The sequence below is a fragment of the Alexandromys fortis genome, unplaced genomic scaffold, assembly GCF_014885135.2.
Source record: "Alexandromys fortis isolate MF-2015 unplaced genomic scaffold, M_Fortis_MF-2015_v1.1 scaffold_186, whole genome shotgun sequence".
NCBI classification, from domain to species: Eukaryota; Metazoa; Chordata; class Mammalia; order Rodentia; family Cricetidae; genus Alexandromys; species Alexandromys fortis.
The window spans coordinates 776,964-800,268 of NW_026068067.1; the positions used below are offsets into that span (position 1 = coordinate 776,964).

The window sequence follows — 23,305 nt, forward strand, 5'->3', positions numbered from 1 at the left end:
CGGAATGTCAGAAAAGTAAACTACTCATGGTTGGCACATCTTAGAGCATATATGATGTAGGCATTTGTCCTGTATCCTATTTCTTCCCTGATATCAGACACAGATTGGTGGGAGACTCAATTCTCTTCTGAGGTCTTCGGGAAAGGCTACTGCCTGACTCTAGCCCCTCTGTTATATATACTCTTTTAAAACAATGTTCTGTTCCTGTGCTCTTTCAAAACTTTCAAAAGTGCAAAAACGTTAAAAGTGGTTTACAATATAAACCACATATTCTTTACCTAGATTGACCAGCTATTAACATTATCTTGTCTTGTATTCCATATATAAGTATAATTTTTATTCTATTTGAAGGCTATAAACATCATTAGAAGCATCTCTAGGAAAAAAAGCCATTCTCTTACATAACCATAAACAGCATTAACTACAGTCAAGATAGTTAAGAGTTGATGCTGTATTATATAATACACAGTCTATACTCAAATTTATCAAATGATCTTCAAAATATGCCCCTTTCAATGTCTTGGTTCTATAAACTGGTCTACTGGGAGCTATTAGAACAAACCAGCTCACCTGTATGCTAGCGCCAGAGCCCAGGCGCCTGCAGCACAGTACAGGCTCTCATGGACTTTGGACTTCTGATCTCCACCACATGTTTTAGTAGGAAAGAGCCCTGTCGTCGGACTTTGATACATCAGCATTGTTGATTTGACTACAAAACAAGAAGAAAAAAGAAGACAAGGCATGAATGCACAAGCAGTCTTTCTCTCGGTTTCTTCTTCCCATTTCTTTTGACGTGTTTATTGTTTCTAAACTCAGCTTTAACATAAAACTTTCAAAGATGTTAAGCGACTTCCTGTCACTCTGGCCTGGTGGAAACCCACACTGCATGAAGTTGTCTCTATGGTTCTGGAGAAAGCACTCAACTAATTAGAGCACTAGACGTTTGTCATTGTTATGCTGGTTAATGTTAATAAATAATACAAATCTTAGCAAAATAACATCAGATACAGGGGAGAAAATACTAACCAAAAAAACCTGACTATAATATTTTGGTCAAATTCAAACTAGAAAACTTAAGGCAAATGTACAATACATGATATCATTGACTTCCTAAGTCATAAGGCCAGTTCTTCTGCATTATGAAAACTAAGTGACCAGCAATTCAGGGAGAAGAAAGAAGAGCACAAAACGGGCCAGAGCCCCGTGTTTCACAGGTGACTGCTATTCACCAAGGTGTTCATTGACTCACTCAACTGTGCAGGTTAGGGATCTGTTGAAATTTCAGAAGTAAAATCCCATTTTTATATAGCAAGGACAGCAACAGGGAAATGATTGTGGACAAAGCAAGGGCTGAAATCAGTGCTTTGCTCTCGATGACAGAGTCCCAAACTAGGAAAATAGTCTACAGGACATTTTTACATTTCCTAAAAGAAACTTTATTTTTGTATAAACAAACAGTTTTTCCCCCAAATACACTAAAGCAATGTAATCTACATTACAATAACAATTTCCTTCTTTTTCTATCTCTTTTCATGTAAACAATGTAACAGCATATATTAGTTATATATAATGGGTTCATTATGACATTTTGATGTATACAGACCCTGCATTTTGATCATATTCACCATTATCTTTTTTTCAACTCGCCTCCTCCTATTTAATGCCTCATTGGTGGTCCAATGAGTTTCATTCAAGTTGCTCACAAGAGTAAAGGTTTGCTTGCAGGAGTCTTGGCACCTTACCAGTGGATTATAACTGAAGAAAAATCTCTCCCTCCCCTATCAACCAAATAAAAATCCTCAGGCAGGGGTGGGGTTCCATAAGGCCCCTTCACTCCATGACAGGGGTGATGTGTGATTCCCCTCTGTATGCTGTGAAAAACATTGATTAATAAAAAAAAAAAAAAAACTGCCTTGGCCTGTTGATAGGGCAGAACTTAGGAAAGGGGGGCGGGGATGACTAAGCTGAAGGCTGGGAGAAAGGTGGAGTCAGGGAGAAGCCATGGAGCCCTGCTAGAGACAGATGCTGGGAACTTTACCGGGTAAGCCACAGGCATGCGGTGATACACACATTACTAGAAATGGGTTAAATTAAGATATAACTGTCAGCCAATAAGAAGCTAGAGCTAATGGGCCATGCAGTATTTAACATAATATAGTTTCTGTGTGATTATTTGGGTTATGGGAGGCCAGGACAAACAAACAGTCTCTTACAACACAGGGTGTTATTAGGCTCAATCTTACAAAGATTTTCTAAGTTCAAGAGCACAACATCCATGTTGTGCTTAGAAGAAAGTTTTCCATTCTGCTCCCCAACAACTCCTCTTTTCCAGCTCTGACATTAACACTTTTTTGTTTTTGTTGCTGTTTATTTGTTTCTTAAGACAAGATCTTCTAGCAGCTAGTGTGGAATTCACAATCATCCTATCTCTACCTCCTGGATGCTGAGTTCAGGTCGAGCCACCACAGTCAGTATTGTTTTCTCAGACTAACAAATATTTCCCAGAACACTGATTATCTTTCTCATGGTAAAGAACTGGTCCCTACAGTGCAAAAGTAAATACTGGCTATTTCTTTTTAAACTACAAGTAGTACTCTTTAGATTGTTATTGCTGTAAAGATAACAAAAAAGGACAATATAAGAATGCATGTCAGAATCTTGATGGAAAATAAGCTGAAATAAAGCTGATACGAGGTTGAAACAAAAAAAAACATGTTTGAGGAGGTGAATAAAATTTTATACTTCTTATCATAAGAGAACAATAAATAACACAAGAAGCAAGGTTGTAAAGAAAAAAGGCATTCTAATTCATGGTGTGATGAACAAAGGATTCCATTCATATATATCACAAAGCTGCTTACCCACATTGAAAAACAAATTTGCCACATTGACCTTGGACAAACAAAACTTAAAATCAAACCAACAGCCAAAACCCCCAGAAGGCTGATACTGTTCATGGGAACAATTACCTGAGACTGACTCTTTAAATTCGGTTCGTTAGAAACTAACTACATATACGTAAATGGTCAAGGTAATACCCATATGAAACAAAAGGAAAACATACTCAAGTTCTAAAATCTATTAAGGTTGACGTGGTGGTGCACATCTTTAATCCCAGCACTGAGGAGGCGGAGACAGGCAGATCTGTCAGTTTAAGGTCAGCCTAGTCTACATAGAGAGACAGTCAGAACTACACAAAGAGACGCTGTCTCAAAATACCAAAATAAAAAATAAAAAAAAATAGAATCTATTAATACTTAGGAAGGTTAAAGCAATATAAAATTGGTAACAAAATTATTCTTAGGCCAGATATTAGCTGTGGATTCCCTTTATGTCCATAGACATACAACTGGAATATATAGTACTTAAACAGTAAAATTACCCAATCTCCAAATTACAGAACAATATCTCAACATAATATATGAAATATCACTATGGACCAGGGAACACTAGTAATAGTTAACTATGCTTTCCTCGGGTGGTACTTACCAATTCTGTAATAATGATCCAATTTATCCCAAAGGGTTTCATTATCAGGTCTTGGAAGATTAATGCTTTTAAGAGGTTCATAAACTGAACCTAAAAGAAAAAATGAAAACTCATGAAATTAAGTAATTTGCACCTAGATAAACAATGAAATTTTCTAAATAAATGATGATGCAATAACTAACAATATAATTTTCACTTCATTTCCGAACTATCCTACTCACTCCTCATAAAAATTTCAGGAAGAAAAGAGCAGAGAAGATTCCTCACAAGCACAGAGAAGCCCTAAATGCTGTCCTGCCTTCAAAGAAACCATTCCATTCTGCAATGTAGTGTTGTACCCAAGGCCTCACAACCTAGTACTCCTGACACTCTTAGAGTGGTCAGAAGCTCAATGATTTCTTATCAATGAGAAATAGATCTAACTTCGGGTTCTTAAGTCTAAATCACATTACTTATGTTAATACTTAGTACACAATATCTGTGGAATGACCACAGTTTACAAAGCTCCAACAACAAAGATAAATGCGCACACATCCCAACCAAGCCCATACATAGTCAGCTATGTTTCAGTAGCTCACACGCCCCAGTCATCCACTATATATTCAGCTACATTTCATACTGGGATTTTTAAACTTCCATGTTCTCTTGCATTGCTATCTTGACTACAAGCAAAACGCACTGTTTCTCAGTCACAGAAACTATTCTAAGGCATCAGCAGAGCATGCTGCTCAAAAGCTCCAGAATACACAGTAATCATGATGATTTGCCACAAAGTGAGTACAGAAAATTGAGCACTTGACTGTGCATTTTCTTAGCTACTCCATGAAAGGAAGCCACCCGAGCCATCAGCCATCAGACTAAGTACCTATCTCCACGCTTGCTAAAAGCACTCAGAAATTATAACATCTCAGTCATAATAAATTCATCTCTAGATTCAGAAATGTTCCACAGAGTTAAAAAAAAACAGTACAAAAATTAACTTATCACTTACCAAGGTTAGATAAATCATGTTGACATACATTAAAAGTCTATTTCTAAATAAAATTAAATAATTCATGATTATAAAATTACTATGTCCGATATGTTAATTTACAGCCAAACTAGGGCTGACAGATGTCTCAACAGGGCTTGCCATCAAGTTTAACAACCTGAGTTTGCTCTATAGAATATTGGAAGGAAAACCCCATTAGTTGTCCTCTGACCTCCACATGAGGCAGTATGGCATGCCTGCTACTTCCCACAAACAAACAAGTAGAAATTTGAAATAACACGCTCAGCCAGGCGGTGGTGGCACACGCCTTTAATCCCAGCACTAGGGAGGCAGAGGCAGGCAGATCTCTGTGAGTTCGAGGCCAGCCTGGTCTACAAGAGCTAGTTCCAGGACAGGCTCTAAAGCTACAGAGAAACCCTGTCTCAAAAAAAAAAAAAAAAAAAAAAAAACATGCTCTGCGTTAAGCCATTTTCTAATGGGTCCTAAGAACGGTACCAACAGGAATAGCTCCGTAGTAAAGAATGGAGACCTCTGCAAACACACACTGATCCTCACAAGAACTTTCCTCCAGCTACACAGGAAACAACAGCCTAGTTCTACCCGCTGCCATGGCTGAGGACCCGTATAAATGTAAGGAAAGCTTGTCAGCTGGAAAAGGACAATGAGGCCACTGTTAATTAGTAAGGAATTACATTTTGGGAAACTATATATTCCTAGTGAAGTTCCTCTAAGAGAGAAACAGCAAATGCAAATGACCACAGCTTTTAAGCATGAATGAGTACCCTAAAGACAGTGTTTTTTAGGGGAAACGATTATAAGCATATAACAGTTTTCTTTTTACTTAAGTCTTTTTTACATTATATGTGAAAAGTAAAATTATCAAAATTTGAATATATAGGGATCTGAGAAGTCTCCGCTGGTAAAGTAGTAGCCACATAAACATGAGGACCTGGCATGGGATCTTCAAGAACCCAGGTAAAAAGATGGGCGTGGCAGTGCAGGCACCTCTGCAGTCCCAGAGCTGGTGAGGCAGTGACGGGCAGGTCCTTAGAGCTCACAGCCAGCCCATCTTACTAAACGACTGAACTCCAACTTCAGTGAGAGAAAAGGTCTCAAAAATTAAGATGAAGAGTAACAAAGAAGACATCTGATGACATCTGATGTCAACCTCTAGCCTTCACATCCACATGTACATACCTGCACGCACAATGAACAGACACAAACACTTATAAACACAGAGAAAACATATAGACCCACACAAAGATGAATATGTACGTCTATGGCAATTACGTAAAGGATGCAAGTGCATGAGAGTAGAAACTGAATATGCACAACTGAAACCAGTGGCAGGTGGCTTCAGAAACAGTCCTGATGGTCACGGCTAATACCATTCCACTTACTACTAAACAGACTAAAATTACTGTCATATAGTTTTTCTTTACAAAAAAAAAAAAAGCACCAATGAAGGTGCTTGTTACTATGTGCTTTCATGGAAAGAAAAAAAGATAAAGAATTCTTTAGAAAATACAAATCTAGTTAAAGGTAAAACATTTAGCAAACACAGGTCCTCAGTTCAACCTGTAGGGCAGTGGAGGGGCACAAAGGGACACAGAGAAGAAGGGAGGGAAAGAGAGGAAGAGGATAGAAGGGAGTAAGAGAAGAGAGAAGAAAAGAGGGAGGTAAAGGAGGATGGAAAGAAAGACTGTTCAAAACAAAGCACAAAGGTATAAAAGTCAAATCATCTTATTTATAAAATTTATTTATTTATTTATAGGATTTTCATTGCATCTTCTTGAAGTCTACACGTGTTTAAGCAGTGTGACGTTGCTAGTGTTATCTGGGAAGAGAGGACATCAATTTAAAAATTAACCAGACCAGATAGGCCCATGGTAAGCATTTTTTAAATTAGCTCATTGTGCCATCCCTAGGATGGTGATCCTGGGTGCTATAAAGAAAGTAGACTGCGTAAGCCCTTAGGAGCAAGACAGTAATCAGGATTCTTCAATGGTTTCTGCTTCAGTTCCTGCCTCCAGGTACCTGCACTGCCCGAGTTCCTGTCCTGACTTCCATCACTGATGGACTGGCACCTCAAAGTGTAAGGAAAAATAAACCTTTACTTCCCCATATTGCTTCTAGCCTTGGTGTTTTATCACAGAAATAGATACCCTAACTAAGAAAGAAACTGTTACTAGCAGGGGGAATTGTTTTAAGAGACCTGACCAAGAGTTTTTTGGCGGGATTATGGTAGCAGCTGAACTTTGGGCTGGAAAAGCTAGTGAGTACTGAAGACTCAGTGGGCCGCTCGCTCGGAAGCGGAAGCTTGGAAGATGAGAATGTTAAAAAATACACGGGCAATGAAGGCCTGACATGTGGCATTCCAAACGGAAGTTTGAGAGCTCCTTAAAGACTACTGGGGCCATTTATGAGATACACTGAATTATGGATCTATAGTTTCAGTCACCTGGGAATGAAGAGTCAGTATGTTAACAAGAAGCCAGCGACCTTTGCTTTATGGGGGCAACTCATGCAGGTCAGCAGGAGCTGAAGAACCAGCTGTGATGAGAAGAGACCAGTATTACTCATGGGAAATCTGGGAGCATATCCTCGGCGTCAGCATACAGAAACGTGGGCCCCCTCCACTGCATCTCATGCTGACAGCAGAACTTGGTAGTGTAAGAGTCACCCAGGTGGTGCTAGTTTTGAAGGCCTCAAGAGGCCATAGAGAACAGCTAAGGCTTGGCATTGTGTGGTATGGCTGCAGTCCCTGAAGATGGGCTGGGAGAGGCCAGTAGTGAGGGTACAGTCTCGGCTACAGTGAAAGGCCCAGTATTGAGAGGGTTATAGAGAGAATTTGAAACAGTAGTGCCATTGCTAGGTCTTGAGGTAGGTTGTTTCCTAATTTTCTGAGAAATTGCCATACTGATTTCCAAAGTGGCTTATGTCTTACTTCTTAATAAACTTGCTTGACACAGCCATCAGGTATGGAAAACCTCCTGGCACCAGCTTTCCTATCTTCTTTATTTTCCCATCCCCAGTTATTCCCCTCAGGAACTTGTCACAGAACTTACTGGTCCAAGGTACTAGCCTATCTTCCTTTCTTGAGGACAACTGAGAATTGAGAAAAACGAGCCCTGGCATGCTGACCTTACATTATAGGATGGAAAATATCTAAAGAAACAGTCTGGCAGAAAAACCGAAAGGAAGCCTTAAAGAACACTCAAGAGTTAAGTTTCCTCCAAAGACAGACACAACTTTATATACTGTTAATGCAGTTGTGCTCTGTGTTCATAACTGTTTTCATGTGGCTGTCTGCATGCCGTTCTATGCTAAGACAGAATGAAATAAAACTGAACCTGCCCTAAAATTGCCCCAAATAACTAATAAAATCTTTGGATGCTCTGATTTTTTTGTAAGTAATTTTAATTTTGTGTTCTTATTTTTATTTTTAAATGTTTCTTACTTCTTGGCATGCCTAATTTAACAATGTGTGTGTATACACATGTGAATGCAGCTACTGGGATATATATGAAAAGGCCTAGTAAATACAGATTCATAATTGTAAATACTATTATTTCCTTAAAACCTACTCAGGTGGTGTTTGGAGCTCTATTAACTGTTTCATGCCTTTAAAATGCTACTTGTTTCTATAGGATAACATTCAAAGGAGTCATTAAAACATTGTTAAACTATGAAATTTTACACTGAATACATGGGTTTTGGTGCTGAAAGAAATAATTCTAAATCTCCTTTTAAAATCAAAGATAACAGGAAAATTATATAAACTGCTTTCTGTTAAACAAACTATTTCTAAGTTAACCAGGAGAGATGGCTGGGTGTCATCCAAGTGTGACAACTCGAGTCTGAAGCTTCAGAACCCAGTGCCATCTGTAGTCCGAGCACTCCGGCAGAGAGATGTGAGGCAGAACCAGGAGAACTCCTCCCAGCTCACGGGCCAGTTAGGTTAACATATGCAGCTTTGAACATCAAGAGACCCCACTTCAAAGGAGAAGGCCGGGAGCGGTGCCCAAGGGTGTCCTCTGACCACTCTCACAGCTTCGCACATACTCATGTGTTGCATGAATGGATGTACACAAACACACCCACACACATACATGGTAAATATCTCTAAGAAACATACATTAAAATCCTCTTATTAGACTAATTATTATGGATTTCTTCAGAAATTTTATTAATATATAAATGCTACATGATTTTTTAATAAAGCTATGATGCGTGTTAAATGATAAATATGTCTGTGAAAAATTAAATTGTTAAATTTTGTGTTCACAATAAAAATTTGAGGAAATACAATTCTGATAAATAGGAGTATTCTATGTTTTTACTCTAGATGTAACAAAAATAGCTATGTTATTAAGTTTCAAAATACTAATAGCTAATGTCTTACTTTTGCATTTATACTCAAAGAATAAAATGTTGGAAATGAGAAAAATCTGAAAACTGTAATGATATATAATAAGATATTCTACGTACAGCTTGAACTTAACTGTAGCAAAATTAGATTAATAACTAAGTGTTCAATGTCTCCAATTGTATGTACACATGCCGGTCATTGAATACCTTCCAAAGGCCTAGAAAGACACAACCAATGGTTAAAAGACCACCACTAAAGAGACTAGTGTGCTTTTACTGCCTAAAGTTTGGATTATGTAAGTACCATATAAGAATGTATTTATTTACTACGTGTATAATTTTTTAAATGGGAAAAGGAACTTAGAATGCCTAATCAAAACACATCATACAGAGTTCACATACACCATTCAGTCTCAAAGTCTTGGCAAAGTTATGAGGATGATATTAAACGGAGAAACAAGGAATGTATTAAACGGTGTAAAGTTGAACACAGGGCTCTCTGAGGACAAACAAGATTATGTACTCTTGTCCTTATGACACAGTCTCATGAAACAGTTTACTGAGAAGTCTGATCCTTAATCTTTGCTTCCATTTTCTGCTTTAAACAGCAGCCTGCCCTGGACTGTGTATGTGTATGCCCTTTGCTATTAGTGGAGATCTTCTGAACCTCCATGTTGGTATGTGTCACCATAGAAGAGCTCAGGCTGGGTAAGAAACATCTGGAAGGAAATACAAACTAGCAAATGAACAACATGACTGTGTAAGAAGGAAGTCAAATTTGCTTCTTCAGCTAATCCGAAGATGTGGAGCGGCCATGTGCCATTCACATTTCCTTTTTAATAAAAAGATATTAAGTTCTTCCAGTGCCCTTTAGAGAAGGAGCAGGACCCATAAAATCCACTTAATGGCACTAAATACGGCTGGCGTTTCATGTGTGACTTTAGAATACCAATCATTCAGTTGGTGATTCCATTTTCTCTTTGTATTTATAGTCTAGTACTGGAGAGCCTGTCCAAAAAGACTTGTGATTATCATGTAATTTCTGCAAGGTCAGGACTGATTCAAACAAGTTTGATATTTATAATATTTTAAACTATTTTTTTACATTTTTTAATATATAAGTGAGCTTGGCACATTTACATATGTGCAATTCTTGAGCATGCCTGGCGAAATAGGTGTTGGATCCCTTGGAACTAGAGTTACAGGTGTCTGTGAGTCACCATGTGGGTGCGGGGTTACACAGGTCACAATTATAACACATTAAATGTGCTCCTGATCACTTATCCTCACTGCAGCAATCCTAGTGCCAATACAGTATTTAATAAATACTTAGTAAGCAAATGAAGCCATCGCCCTCTGATGTCTTCCCTTTCCCAAAGGCTTAGAATCAGATGCAGTAAATGAAGTGGGGCAGATGGACTTAAGCGTGACTCACATAGCCACATAGCCTGTGACCAGAGGAACTCAACGTGCTCAGTTATGGTCTATATATGCTTTCCTGTTCTTATAAAGACAGGAGTGACTGAAACCATGAGTGAATGATTAAAAATTACCTGAGCAATCACTGGATTATGCATATAACCTTGTACGTGGATCATTCTATAAGGGATAACACTAAACCTAAACATAGATAATTTCTCAAGAAAAATCCAGAATCAATATTTCACACTTAAAATTTAAATTTAGATTCCAAATATCTAAGATTAAAATCATGATCTTATTCCAGCATTAACTGAAACATATACAAGGGGAAACCATACCACAGCATTCTGTCTTCAAACATAAGATTTATCATGTCTCTTGTTATCATATTAGTTTTAGCAATATTATACAGCATATTTAATACAAAAATCACTACTGCTAATTAAACAATTTCCTGGTATTACTTTACCATATACAATAGGAATGACTAGAAGTCTCGAATGTTAAACAATAAGCAATGAATTATTAAGAGCTTCATTTGCAACATTATTACTGACCATAAATAAAAATACTCATGATCAAAATAAGACTAGAAATACTTCTGAATGAGAGTAGAGTTTGTATGTGTATTATAAAGGTTTTACTGTAACAAATCATAAATGTAGTATTTTTAAGAAATATGCATTAAATGGAGGAACAGTTTATTTGGGTTAAAGGTTTCAGTCCACATTCACTTGAGCCTGTTACATCTGGCCTGCAGTGACACACTATAACACAAGGCCTGTCCCTATCACAGTGGTGAGGATGCAAAGAGAAAGACCACAGCATTCCAATGTCACCTTCAAGGGCACATTCATTCAACTTCTTCCTGCTTACAAACCAGGCATGGTGGAGGCAGAGGCAGGCAGATCTCTGTGAGTTCGAGACCAGTCTGGTCTACGTAGAGCTGCAGGACAGCCAGGGCTATATAATGAGACCCTGTCCCAAACACAGTAACTTCTTCCTGGTAGGCCCCATCTCCCAAAGATTCTACAGCCTCCCAATAGCACCAGAGTCTAGTAAGCAAGCCTTTAAGATATGGGCATTGTTTCCATGATTTCTTTTTCATTGTTTGGCATTTGTTTATAGGAAGGTTACTGATTTTTGTGTATTAATCTTGTATCCTGCTACTTTGCTGAAAATATTTATCAGTTGTAGGAGTTCCTTGGTGGAGATTTTAGAGTTCTTTATGATTATAATCATATAATCTCAAATAAAGATACTTTGACTTCTCCCTTTCCAATTTGTGTCCCCTGAATCTCCTTTAGTTGCCTTATTGTTCTTGCTAAGACTTCAAGTACTATACTGAATAGGTATGGAGTAGACATTCTTCTCTCATTTCTGATTTTAGTAGAAATGCATGGAGTTTTTCTTCATTTAATTTGATGTAGGCTGTGGGATTGTGGCAATTTGCCTTTATTATGTTGAGGAAATTTACTTGAATGGTAGACTTTCCAGGACTTTTAGCGTAAGAAGAAATTTGATTTTTGTCAAAGGTCTTTTTCACATCTAACGAGATAATCGTGTGGATTCTGTCTTTCAGTTTGTTTATGTGATGGATTATATTTATTAGTTTACCTGTGTTGAACCATCCCTGGGACATAGTCTATTTGATCATACTGGATGAACTTTCTGATGTGTTCTTGGATTTTGTATGCAAGTATTTTATTGAGAATTTTTGTATCTATGTATTGGTCTGTAATTCTCTGTCTTTGTTGGGTCTCTGTGTAATTTAGGTGCTAGAGTAATTGGCCGGCTTATAAAAATAGGAAATATTCCTTTAGTTTTTATTTTATGGAATAATTTGAGAGGTATTGGCGTTATTTATCTGTGATACTCTAGTAGAAGTCAAGGCTGAATCAATCTGACCCTGAACATTTTTGGTTCACAGACTTCTCATTAATTGCTGTCAAGGTTCTCTGGGATTGAGATGTGTGTGATGGATTTCTTTGCTTTATGTTTAAAAAACACTTATGAATGAGTACATGTGATAATTATCTTTCTGTATCTGGGTTACCTCACCCAAAATGATGTTTTCTAGATCCATCCATTTGCCTGCAATATGCAAAATGTCGGGTTTGTTTTGTTTTGTTTTGTTTTTTGCTGTGTAGTACTCCATTGTGTAAATGTACCACACTTTCCTTATCCATTATTTGGTCGAAGGGCATTTAGGTTGTTTCCAGGTTCTGGCTATGACAAACAATGCTGCTATGAACACAGTTGAACACATGTCTTTGTGGCACAATTGAGCCTCCTTTGGATATATACCCAAAAGTGGTATTACTGGGTCTTGAGGAAGGTTGTTTCCTAATTTTCTGAGAAATTGCCACACTGACATCCAAAGAGGCTGTACCAGCTTGCATTCCCACTAGCAATGCAGGAGTATTCACTTTACCCCACATCCTCTCCAGCATAAGTTGTCATCAGTGTTTTTGATCTTGGCCATTCTTACAGGTATAAGATGGAATCTCAGAATTATTTTGATTTGCATTTCTCTGATGACTAAGGATGTTGAACATTTCCTTAAGTGTCTTTCAGCCATTTTAGATTCCTCTGTTGAGAGTTCTCTGTTTAGGTCTGTACTCCTTTTTTTTTTTTTTAATTGGATTATTTGTTCTTTAAATGACCAATTTCTTGAGTTCTTTGTATATTTTGGAGATCAGACCTCTATCTGATGTGGGGTTAGTGGAGATCTTTTCCCATTCTATAGGCTGTTGTTTTGTCTTGTTGACCATGTCCTTTGATTTACAGAAGCTTTTCAGTTTTATGAGGTCCCATTTATTAATTGGTTCTCTCATTGTCTGTGCTACTGGGATTATATTTAGGAAGTGGTCTCCAGTGCCAATGTATTCAAGTGTACTTCCCACTTTCTCTTCTATAAGGTTCAGTGTGGCTGGCTTTATGTTGAGGTCTTTGATGCATTTGGACTTGAGTTTTGTGCATGGTGATAGATATGGTTCTATTTTCATTCTTCTACATGTTGATATCCAGTTATGCCAGCACCATATGTTAAATATGCTTTCTTTTTTAAGAACCCCTACCTCCAACTTTTTAAAAAATACATTGCTCAAAGAATATATTTTAAAAGTAAACTTTAACAATTAAAAGGTTACCAAGGTGTTGCCAAAATTGATGGATGAGAGAGCAGTGTCAAAATTCATCATTCTGGGCAAAGGGAGGCACAAATGGCTTTGCAATCTGAGAAGAGTATCACAGCTGAAAGGTCATAAGCCATTCTGGCCCTAAGTACACACAGATGGCTTCCAGAATCTGAGATCACTGCTAACTCTTAAAGGTCGTAAGGCATTCTGGCCCTGAGTAAGCACAGTGAGCTCTCAGAAGGACTTACTGTAGCAGTTTTCGTCTCTGAGGTGTTTCTGACTTCTTGGTTCTGGACTCCACCAGCAGGACAGTAAAGCTGGACTCCAGGGTGAACGACCCCCTTTTCTTCCCATGTCCCCTTAATTTTCCATCTTAGTCTCATTACTATTGGTATCATAAGGAAGTAACTAACACTACTTGAGAACAAGTAAAATACTGTATTGGGAGCTTTGTAATTTTATTTTAATTAATCCTCTTATAATCCTAATAAGTAGATACTATTATTTCCATTTTAAAGACTGAAAGTGAAGGTTCTGTGAACTGGAGCAGCTACAAGTTAATCATAGGAACACAGCTTATTTCTGTTTCCAGTAAAGAAAGAAAAGGAAAAGGGAGCTGAGCAGAGTCACCAGTTCAGGCTTCTGAAAGAGTGTTCATTGTAAAGCAATAGATTCACAGTGGAAGAAACTTTCTTCTCTGTCACAGATGGCTATCCTGCCAAGGGCCAGCTTTCATAAACCTCTCCATCGTATGAAACTCTCATGTACACGCCTGCTTACATCCCTAGGCATCCTGGCACTCCACCATCAGACCCTTCCCCTTCACGCCAATACCAATCAGTCAGCTGTGTCGGATTGGGAGGCTGAGCTCTCATTACTGGGAAGAGTCACCACCTAAATCAGAATAAAAACTAAGTACACATCCCACCTGGGTGTGCTTGCTTCCTGGCTTTGGATCAAAGGGCACCTCTTTTACAACAACAACAAAGGGGGGTTTGCTGTGTTACTTTTGCTCTATACCTGTGTTTCTTTCAACACCAGGAATTTTCCTTCCCAACAACAGCAATATATAGCCTGTTTCCAAGGCAACACTGCTCTTACAACAATTATCACCCAAACACTAATGCATGTTCTAAAACAGTTCTGGTATTTACTTTTGTACTTTGTCAACTTCAGCCATGAAAGCAAAGATAAGTCATTTAGTGGTTATTTTATATGATGGCCCTCCCCTTTACTTAGATTTTAGTTCATCTTATTTCTATTTCAGAAAAATGAAGACAACTGCAATGCACAAAAATAAAAGACCTGCCCTTTAGAATTAAATATGAGTACTGAAACTCAGATTTGAAGAAGTCTATCATGAAAACTGTTCTTCTCTAGTATATTATTGAGCATTGGGTTAAGGCTTTTCCAAACCAGATTTCATGTAATAGCATATTTGGAGATGGGGTGAGATGAAGCTATCTAAATCACAAGATTTAGGGTGCTAATTTTCCCCACTTCACTTAAGAGTATTATTTCATTTCTTCACTAACAGATTCCTTTTATTTAAATGTCATGTTCAAATTCCTTGTTAATTGACGGGAAGTCTGCCCAGGGATAGACAAGGCCTATCGTGTAGATCTGACCTCTTTAGGCTACTAGTGACTTAAATTTTGATAACAATGTTACTAACTAACTTAAGAGATCTTTTCCACTTCCCCTTTTAGGGAAACAGAACCCAAAACAGATGACTGACTGATGCTTTAAGCAGAGATAGACGCCGTGAGAGTCACACGGGCTGGCCTAGGTGTGCCGTCACTGCATTTGCTTTTCTATTCTGCAGAGGGCATTTGTGCCTATGATACCTATGTTCAGGTTAGTGGGCAGCTGAGTTTTCATGCACGAACACACATATGTGCCAGCACGTGTGTAGGAGGCCAGAGATGGACATCAGGGGTATCTTACTCAATTGCTCTCTGTCTTATTTTTTCAGACAGGGTTTCTCACTGAATATGGACTTCTTGAATTCATCTAGGATGGCTAGCTCATGAGCTCCAAGTTTCCAGCTGTCTCCTTTTGATCAGCACTGGGGTTATAGGGGAACACCACTGACCTCAACATTTATGTGGGTACTGGGGATCCAGACTTAGGTCCTTAAGTTTGTAAAGCACACACTTTACAAACCGACTTAGCCTCTAGCCCCACACATTTCTTTTTTAAACCTGACTTTGGGACTTTTCTGAGCATTAATCACTAGCGGGGAAAATACACTTTTACTTAGAATACATTTTCCCACTCAAAAACTAAAAGAAAATAAATTCAACAAACAGAGAAAGTTATATAATTAGGCAACACAGCAAGAAGGCTCATTTTGTAGAAAAATCACATTAACTTTTCAGTATGCTTCATTAACTCATTTAACTTTCATTTCTATCCAACCTGAGACTCCCTTGCCTCACACCCTGTGCATACACCCTACTGCTCACACGCTATTGACACAAAAGTGTGATGGATCTGTGCCCTGACCCTGAAGGATTTCACAGCCTAGTAAAGAAAACGCATTAGTCGTTATCTAATAGGAATGCAGTGGCAACAAAAATAAAAGAACCATGTAAAAATCGTCATGGAAACAAGTAGAAATTGAAAACCAGGGTACAGAGGTGTTACCAAGAAACACAGAGGACAAGAAATTATGGAGCAGAATAAAAAGATATGGTGTGCACCAAACTTACAGTGGAAGGCTCCTTACCATACAAGAAACCTCATGATAAAGGAGCAGAAGTCAGAAGAGAAAATAAGGACAAGGTACTGGGAAAGCATCCCGAAGGGTAAGGCCTGAAGACGCTGAGCAGCAGGCTACACCTTTCCATGTTGTCCTTGAGCTAACAGAGAGGCAGGGGTTCAAATGAGAGGCTTGATGGCATCAAAAGACAAGAAAAATCGAGTTCTAGGAATAAAGGTCCATTTCTAGTCAATAATCATGAATTAAGACAGTGACATCAGATATGCAAAGGACAGGAAAAAATATGTTTTTAAAAAAGGAAGTCATATATTAGATCTGGACGGCAGAGGTAATTTTTCAAATATATTAGAGTAAAATAAGAACAGTATAGACCACTTATAAAATTCTTAACCTTAAGTTTTTTACTCCTTCACTTACACTCTGCTACAATTTTTCTAACTTTGCAATTGTTCAACAAAAAACTATTATCAACGCTAAAAGTCTACTGAAAATTAGAATAAGTAGATAATTAATCAGGTCTCACTGTATATTTTCAAGAAAGTAAAATTATGTAAACAAAGAATATTGCCTGGACGGATACAAAAAATGGATTAAAAACTCCCATAAAGAGCCCACAAAGCAAACTAGGAAAATAAGTTCAAACTTTAAATATCTCTATATTAATAATGTTTAACATGAAAAAATATTTGCTATCAATGAACCACTTAAAAACAATTTATTACAAATAAAAGATAAAAGCCTTAACATTTAAAAATTAACATAACTTCAACAAGCCATACTCAAAAGGGCCAGATTTGAATGTAAAAACTCCTGCAAAAGCAATAACAACTGATGAACCCTACACTAGTGCATGAGTCAACGTGACACAAGCTAATCTTCAGAAATGGAGGAGCCTCAGCTGAGGAAAGGCCTCCATGAGATCCAGCTGAAAGGCATTCTCTCAATTAGTGATCAATGGGGGAGGGCCCAGCCCATGGTGGTAATGCCATCCCTGGGCTGGTGGTCCTGGGTTCTACAAGAAAGAAGGCTGAGCAAGCAGGCCCCCTCCACTGCTTCTACATCAGCGCCTGCCTCCAGGATCCTGTCCTGACTTCCTTCAACAATGAACAGCAATGTGGAAGTGTAAGCCTAATAAACCCTTTCCTCCCCAGCTAGCTTTTTGGTCATGGTGTTTCATCTCAGCAACAGAAACCCTAACTACAACAATCTCTATCAAATACTTACCAGACTACCAAAAATTATATTTAGGTAGGATTTAAAAAAAATTCAAAGAGAGATATGATGGAGGAAGGTCACTGAGCAATAAAGAAACTGCTTGGCTGGCCCTGATAGGTTAAAGCATAGGTGGGAGGAGTAAACAGAATAGGATGCTGGGCAGAAGAGGAAGTGAGGTCAGACTCTGCTCTCCTCCCGGGGAGATCCGACAGCTCTGCTCTCTGGAGCAGAGACACCATGCTCAGCTCTCCCGGGTAGACTCGACAGCTCTGCTCTTTGGAGCAGAGACGCCAAGCTCTGCTCTCCCAGGCAACTCCGACCCAAGATGGACGTAGGCTAGAATCTTCCCGGTAAGCGCACCTTGGGATGCTTACACGAATTATTAGAAATGGGCTAGTCCAGGTGCGAGAGTTAGCCGAGAAGAGGGTAGATAAAATGGGCAAGCAGTGTTTAAAAGAATACAACTTGTGTGTTGTTATTTCGGGCATAAGCTAGCCAGGCGGCCGGGGTGTTGGGGACGCAGCCCCGCCGCACATATTTCAACAGAGATACATTTTAAAGAACGCTAAGAAAGCATGAATGTTTGCAGGGTTAAGAGAAATGTGAGCCCACAAGGCAGGCATTATTTCTTCATCACCGAGCCTCACGATACATGGCAGATTTTCTCTACATCCTGAGCTTCCTTACAGTGGTTCTCCAGATGCAGCCTAACAGAATCTATAGCCCCTACCTGGCTGAAGTCCAACCAGTGCTACTTTGCACTCTTAGACTTATCTAGCAACAGGACTGCTCACATTCTGTTTGTTTAAGAAGGAAGTAAATGGAGCTGGACAGATGGCTCACCATAAAAGGCTAAGCTCACAATCAAAACGAATAGAAGAAATTAAACAATAAAGTCACCTGGTATAGAAAGACAGGCAAAGGCTACTTGAGATATGGCAAAATTTCTATCCTTAAAATATACCAATAAACACATCAAACATTTGAAATCACCAATTGCATTAAATTTAGAGATGCAATCTCTTGTCCTTACTTTTAAAAAATGTATTATTATGTATGTATGCATTATGTGTGTGTAGAAGACAGCTAGCTCTCCAGAGTTGGTTCTCTCCTGACTATTTTGACATAGTCCCAGGGATAGAATTCAGGTCTCTAAGCTTGGGCAGCAAGCACCTATACCCACAGAACTATTTTGGAGACTCCTTAACAGTTGAAGTGTCAAAACTGCCATTCAGTTATTCAGACAAAAATTCATGATTAAGACAGTCACACAGCACAGGAAAAAACAGACTAGAATCATTCTAAACCAGAGGCTATTAAAACTTCAGATGTGAGCCAGCACTCAGAAGGCAGAGACAGTCAGATCTCTGTGAGTTCAAGGTCTACATAGCGAGTTCCAGAGCAGGTACCAAAGCTACAGAGAAACCCATCTCATACAATTAAAAAACAAATCAGATGTGAATTGTGGAAAATAATAAATCGGCCTAAAACCTGAAACCCTAATTTAAAAACACCGTAGCAGTAAATTGAAAACAGAAAGCTAAGTTCATGGCATGCCCATCTGTTTATCTCTCCTCATGGCCTGCTGCAGTCACTTAGGACAACTGCACCAATCCCTGCCTGAGACTGGCTGCCCACGGCCACCGCTGGGGGGTCTGCAGCATTTTTACTTAATCCATTGCAGTGATTCTTTGGGACTCCACCTTGAGGAGCCCTAACTATGACTGAGTTGTATTCCTTGGGACGCCCCATTGAGGAGTGCATCCCTACATTTAGATGTGCCTTCCTTCTGCCTCTGCCCCAGCTTTCCACCATTCTATTCCCAGAAGCCCAAGACCATGGCTTTTCTCCTTACCTCTGCCTTTAGTAAAATCTCCAGCTATGGCTTTAAATTCCAAGTGCTGAAATCCTTTCCTATAAGTGCCAAGAGTTTTAGTTTAGTCAAAAGACGAGGGAAACTCCTAAGTTTCTGAGGTGACAGCATGGAACTATGTTTCTGTCCCCAAGCCATGGGGTATCCCCTGAGAAAAACTGCCAGAACGGAGAGGAGCCAGCCCAGGAGAGGGGTTGTGTGTGTTAGATACAACAGGAAGTGCCCCTTGGGGTCCAAATGATCCCAACACAAAGCATAGATGTGAGACAGAATTTGGTATTATCCCTCCCTAGGGCATGCCTCAAACAGGTTATTAATGTAAACATACAATAAAGAAGTCTCTGGCAAGGACAATGTCCATGGAAATGTAATAATGTAAAGCAGCACCCAATTTCTAACATAAATGCAAGTTCTAAATGAGTAAATTACAGATGCAAATTAGCTGAGATATTATTTTAACAAATAAATGTCTACACACTTCTTTATAGCCTTGTAAATTTTGGGGAAATGAATCTCATCAAAATACAAACATTCAAAGCCTTAGTCAAGGAATTAGTCTATAAAATGGATAATACTGGAGTGTGGTATTTTTCTACTTTGTTTCTTGATGCATTTGATTTAATAAGTTTCTGGTCTCATATCTGCAAAGACTTTGTTAATGTTAAAACAAAATTCTACTTTCTTTAGCATTCTATTTACCCTGAAGTAATTAGTAAATTTAGTAGTTACAAAATTTCACTCTTTAGAAAGAAAGTCAAAATAAACAACAGTGCCTATTGCTGAAAAATTCACACCAACAAAAACCCAATCAACTAAATCAGTGAGATGGTCGACAAGGGCACTTGTGTAAGCCTGTCAGTCTGAGCTCAGCCCAAGAAACCCATGAAAGGTGAAAGGAAAAGGCAGACTCCACCTAGTTGTAGTCTGACCTGCAAAGGAATACTGGGGCAAGTACAACTCCACTTCCAACACACCACACATCCAGACACACACCCTGGGCTGGAGAGGGTGGGTCAGCAGATAGTGTACACCACTCTTGGAGATGTCCCAAGTTTCACTCCTAATATCACATCCAAGGACTCATAACCACGGTTACTCTAGCTCTAGGGCAATAGGACATCTCTGGCCAGCAAGGACACCTGTGCTTACATGCACATACTCACACAGACAGATGGACATGTTGACAGGCAGACACACACACACACAAATTGAAACTAATAAAAAATAAATCTATAAAAAAAATAGGTAAGTGAAAAACAAAGGCAGTCCTTCCCTTCCTACCAAATGTTATCCCTCCCTGAGCAGGGAGCCTGCTCCAATCAAACCACCACACATGGTCCAGGCTAGGAGGGACCTAAAAAGGAAGGCCCACATCAGCACAGCCTATGACCTCTCCCTACCCATGGGGGCCTGCTCTAGCAGAAGTACTGCATATGAGAACTGGCCCAGCACAGATCAGGTAAGATAGTCGCTATAACTGGAACCCTCTTCCTGTTCCAGGAGTCGGCTCCAGTTAAAGCACCTAATGTGGCCCGACCTGGTAAAGAACTATGCTGGCAGCCCTTTACCCTGTCATCTGTGACCTCTCAGCTGCACCACAGTTCCCTGTCACCCAACCACGACATAAGACATGACCTAAGTGTGGATGTGCAAAGCATTCCCTCCACTCCAACTTCCTCTTCCACCCCTAGGGCCTCTTCAGCTGATGCTCCATGAGCAGCCCAGCCATGATCCAGCAAGTCCAGCCTCCCTACCCTCCTCCAGGCTCTCATCTCGAGGTCTTACTCAGTGGGATAAATACAAATAGCAAAACACACACACACACACACACACACACACACACACACACACACAGAAAACCAACAATGTTACTCCAGATGCATGACTCATCAGAAAAGCACAAAAAAACAAGATAGTATGCCCCTCACAAAAAGCACCAATATCATAGTAAGTGGTTCCCAAGGAGGACAACTTAGATGAAATCCAACACACAGAATTTAAAAGAACAACTGCAAACAGTTTAAAGAGGACACTAACATCTGAAAAAATTAAGACAGAACAGGAGAAAACTGAAGTTCAAGAAAACAGAAATAGGTAAATGAAATAAGGAAGACAATTAAGGATATGAAAAATGAATTCAATAGATAAGAGAATTACTGGGAAAAAACAAAGTAAAATAAAAATTATCAATTAGTTAAATAAAAAGTTCAGTAGAAAGCATTACTGACAGAATAAACCAAGACAGAACACAAGGATTAGAAGATAAGGTACAGGAATTCATTCGATTCATTCACAGAAAATGGTCAAAATTTTTATATCCAAGAATGGAACATGCTTTGGGATACTATAAAAAGACCAAACCTACAGGCATAAAAGGAAAAAATTGGAAGGCAAAGGCATAGAAAATACTTTCAATAAAATCATAAACGAAAATTTCCTAACTCTAGAAAAAGAGATATCTTCCAAACCAAGAGGCCCACAGAGCAAAAATAGGTATGAACAAAAAAGAGATTCCCCATGGCATATCATATTAAGACATCAAGATAACAAAATGAAGAAAAGATCTGGAAGCTGCAGGGTACATGGGCCATGTCACATGAAAAATCTGGCCCATTAGAGGGACAACAAATTACTTGTTAGAAAGTCTTAAATCCAGAGGGCTGAGAAAGATACATTCCAACTTCTGAAAGACTACAACTACCAACCTAGAATATTGTACTCAGAAAGGCTCTTTTATAAGTGACGCAATAAAAACTTTCCATGATCAAAGCAAACTAAAAGAACTATGACCACTAAGCCAGCTCTACAGAGCAAACTAGAAAGTGTATGTCAGATAAAAGAACGATAACCATACAAGAAACCACAAGGACAAAAAAAACAATATTAGAGCAGGCAGAATGACTAGAGAAAAATATCAATATGACAAAAACAAATATCTTTCAAAAACAACTAAATATTAATGGCCTCAATTCCTCCCTAAAAGAAAAAAACACAGACTAACAGACTGCATTAAAAATAAGACCTATCTTTTCATAGATCCAAGAAATGCGTCTTTCCTTCAATGATAAAGAACTATCTTGGACTAAAATGACAGGAAAAAATATTCCAAGCAAATGGAATATTAGGATGCAAAGTAAACTTAACAAATATAAGAAAAGTGAAGTGACATCCTTATAATATGCTTACAATGAATTAAGTCAACAATCAAAAGCTAGGGAACACGTAAACGTATACAAACACAGAGGTATTAAGCAACACACTATTGAGTGATAAATTGGTCCCTAAATAAATCAGGCAAGAAAATTTAAAAATACATTTTTAAAATAAAATAAACTTGGAAACATGATATTCTAAAAACTATGCAACACAGTAAGTACAGATCTACACAGAAAGTCTGTAGCCTCAAATGCCAAATATGAGAATGCTCAAATAAATACCTTAATGATGTACTCTAAGACCTTGGGGAAAAGAGTAAGAAAAGGTCAAACCCAAAAGCAGTAGCTGGAAAGAAATAATTAAGATCAGAGCAGAAATTAATGAAAGAATAGACAGACTCAATGAAAGGAGCTGAATGTGGTGGTGCAAGCCTTTAATCCCAGCAATTGAGGGGCAGAGGCAGGCAGCTCTGTGAATTCAAGGTCAGTATGATATACATAGTGAATCAAGAATACACAGTGAGACCCTGCCTGAGAGGGGAAAAAAAAATGAAAAGAAAAGGTGATTCGTTCAAAGGATAACAAGACTTACAAATTCTTTAACAGAAAGAAAGAAAATAATCCAATAAGAAAATTGAAGAAACAAAGGGACACATTACAACAAATGCCAATAAAATTAAAAATAACCATAAGGAAATGCCTTAAATTTTGGTATTCCTCTAAATCAAGAAATCTAAAAGAAATGAAGGAATTTCTGTATGCATATGAATCAACAAAATTAAACCAAGATGAACTACTTTAAATCCATAGATAATTTAGATAATAATTTAGACCTATAACCAATGAGTTTGAAGCCATAAGCCATCTCCAAAGGCGGGAGGAAAACAGAATCTGATTAATTCGCTGCAGAATTCAACCAGACTT

General features: G+C 38.5%; 1 protein-coding gene across 5 annotated transcripts in view; it reads right to left on the reverse strand.

Annotated features, from left to right (window-relative positions):
• The window catches only part of Phkb (phosphorylase kinase regulatory subunit beta), a 170,568-nt gene that overhangs the window by 142,718 nt on the left and 4,545 nt on the right, over window positions 1–23,305 (reverse strand). For all 5 annotated transcript variants that reach the window (XM_050120663.1, XM_050120664.1, XM_050120665.1 and 2 more), the window contains 2 exons: window positions 3,490–3,579; window positions 571–709 (listed from right to left, as the gene is read on the reverse strand). In XM_050120663.1, the coding sequence (XP_049976620.1) occupies window positions 571–709; window positions 3,490–3,579 (229 nt within the window). The remainder of the gene's footprint in view (window positions 1–570; window positions 710–3,489; window positions 3,580–23,305) is intronic.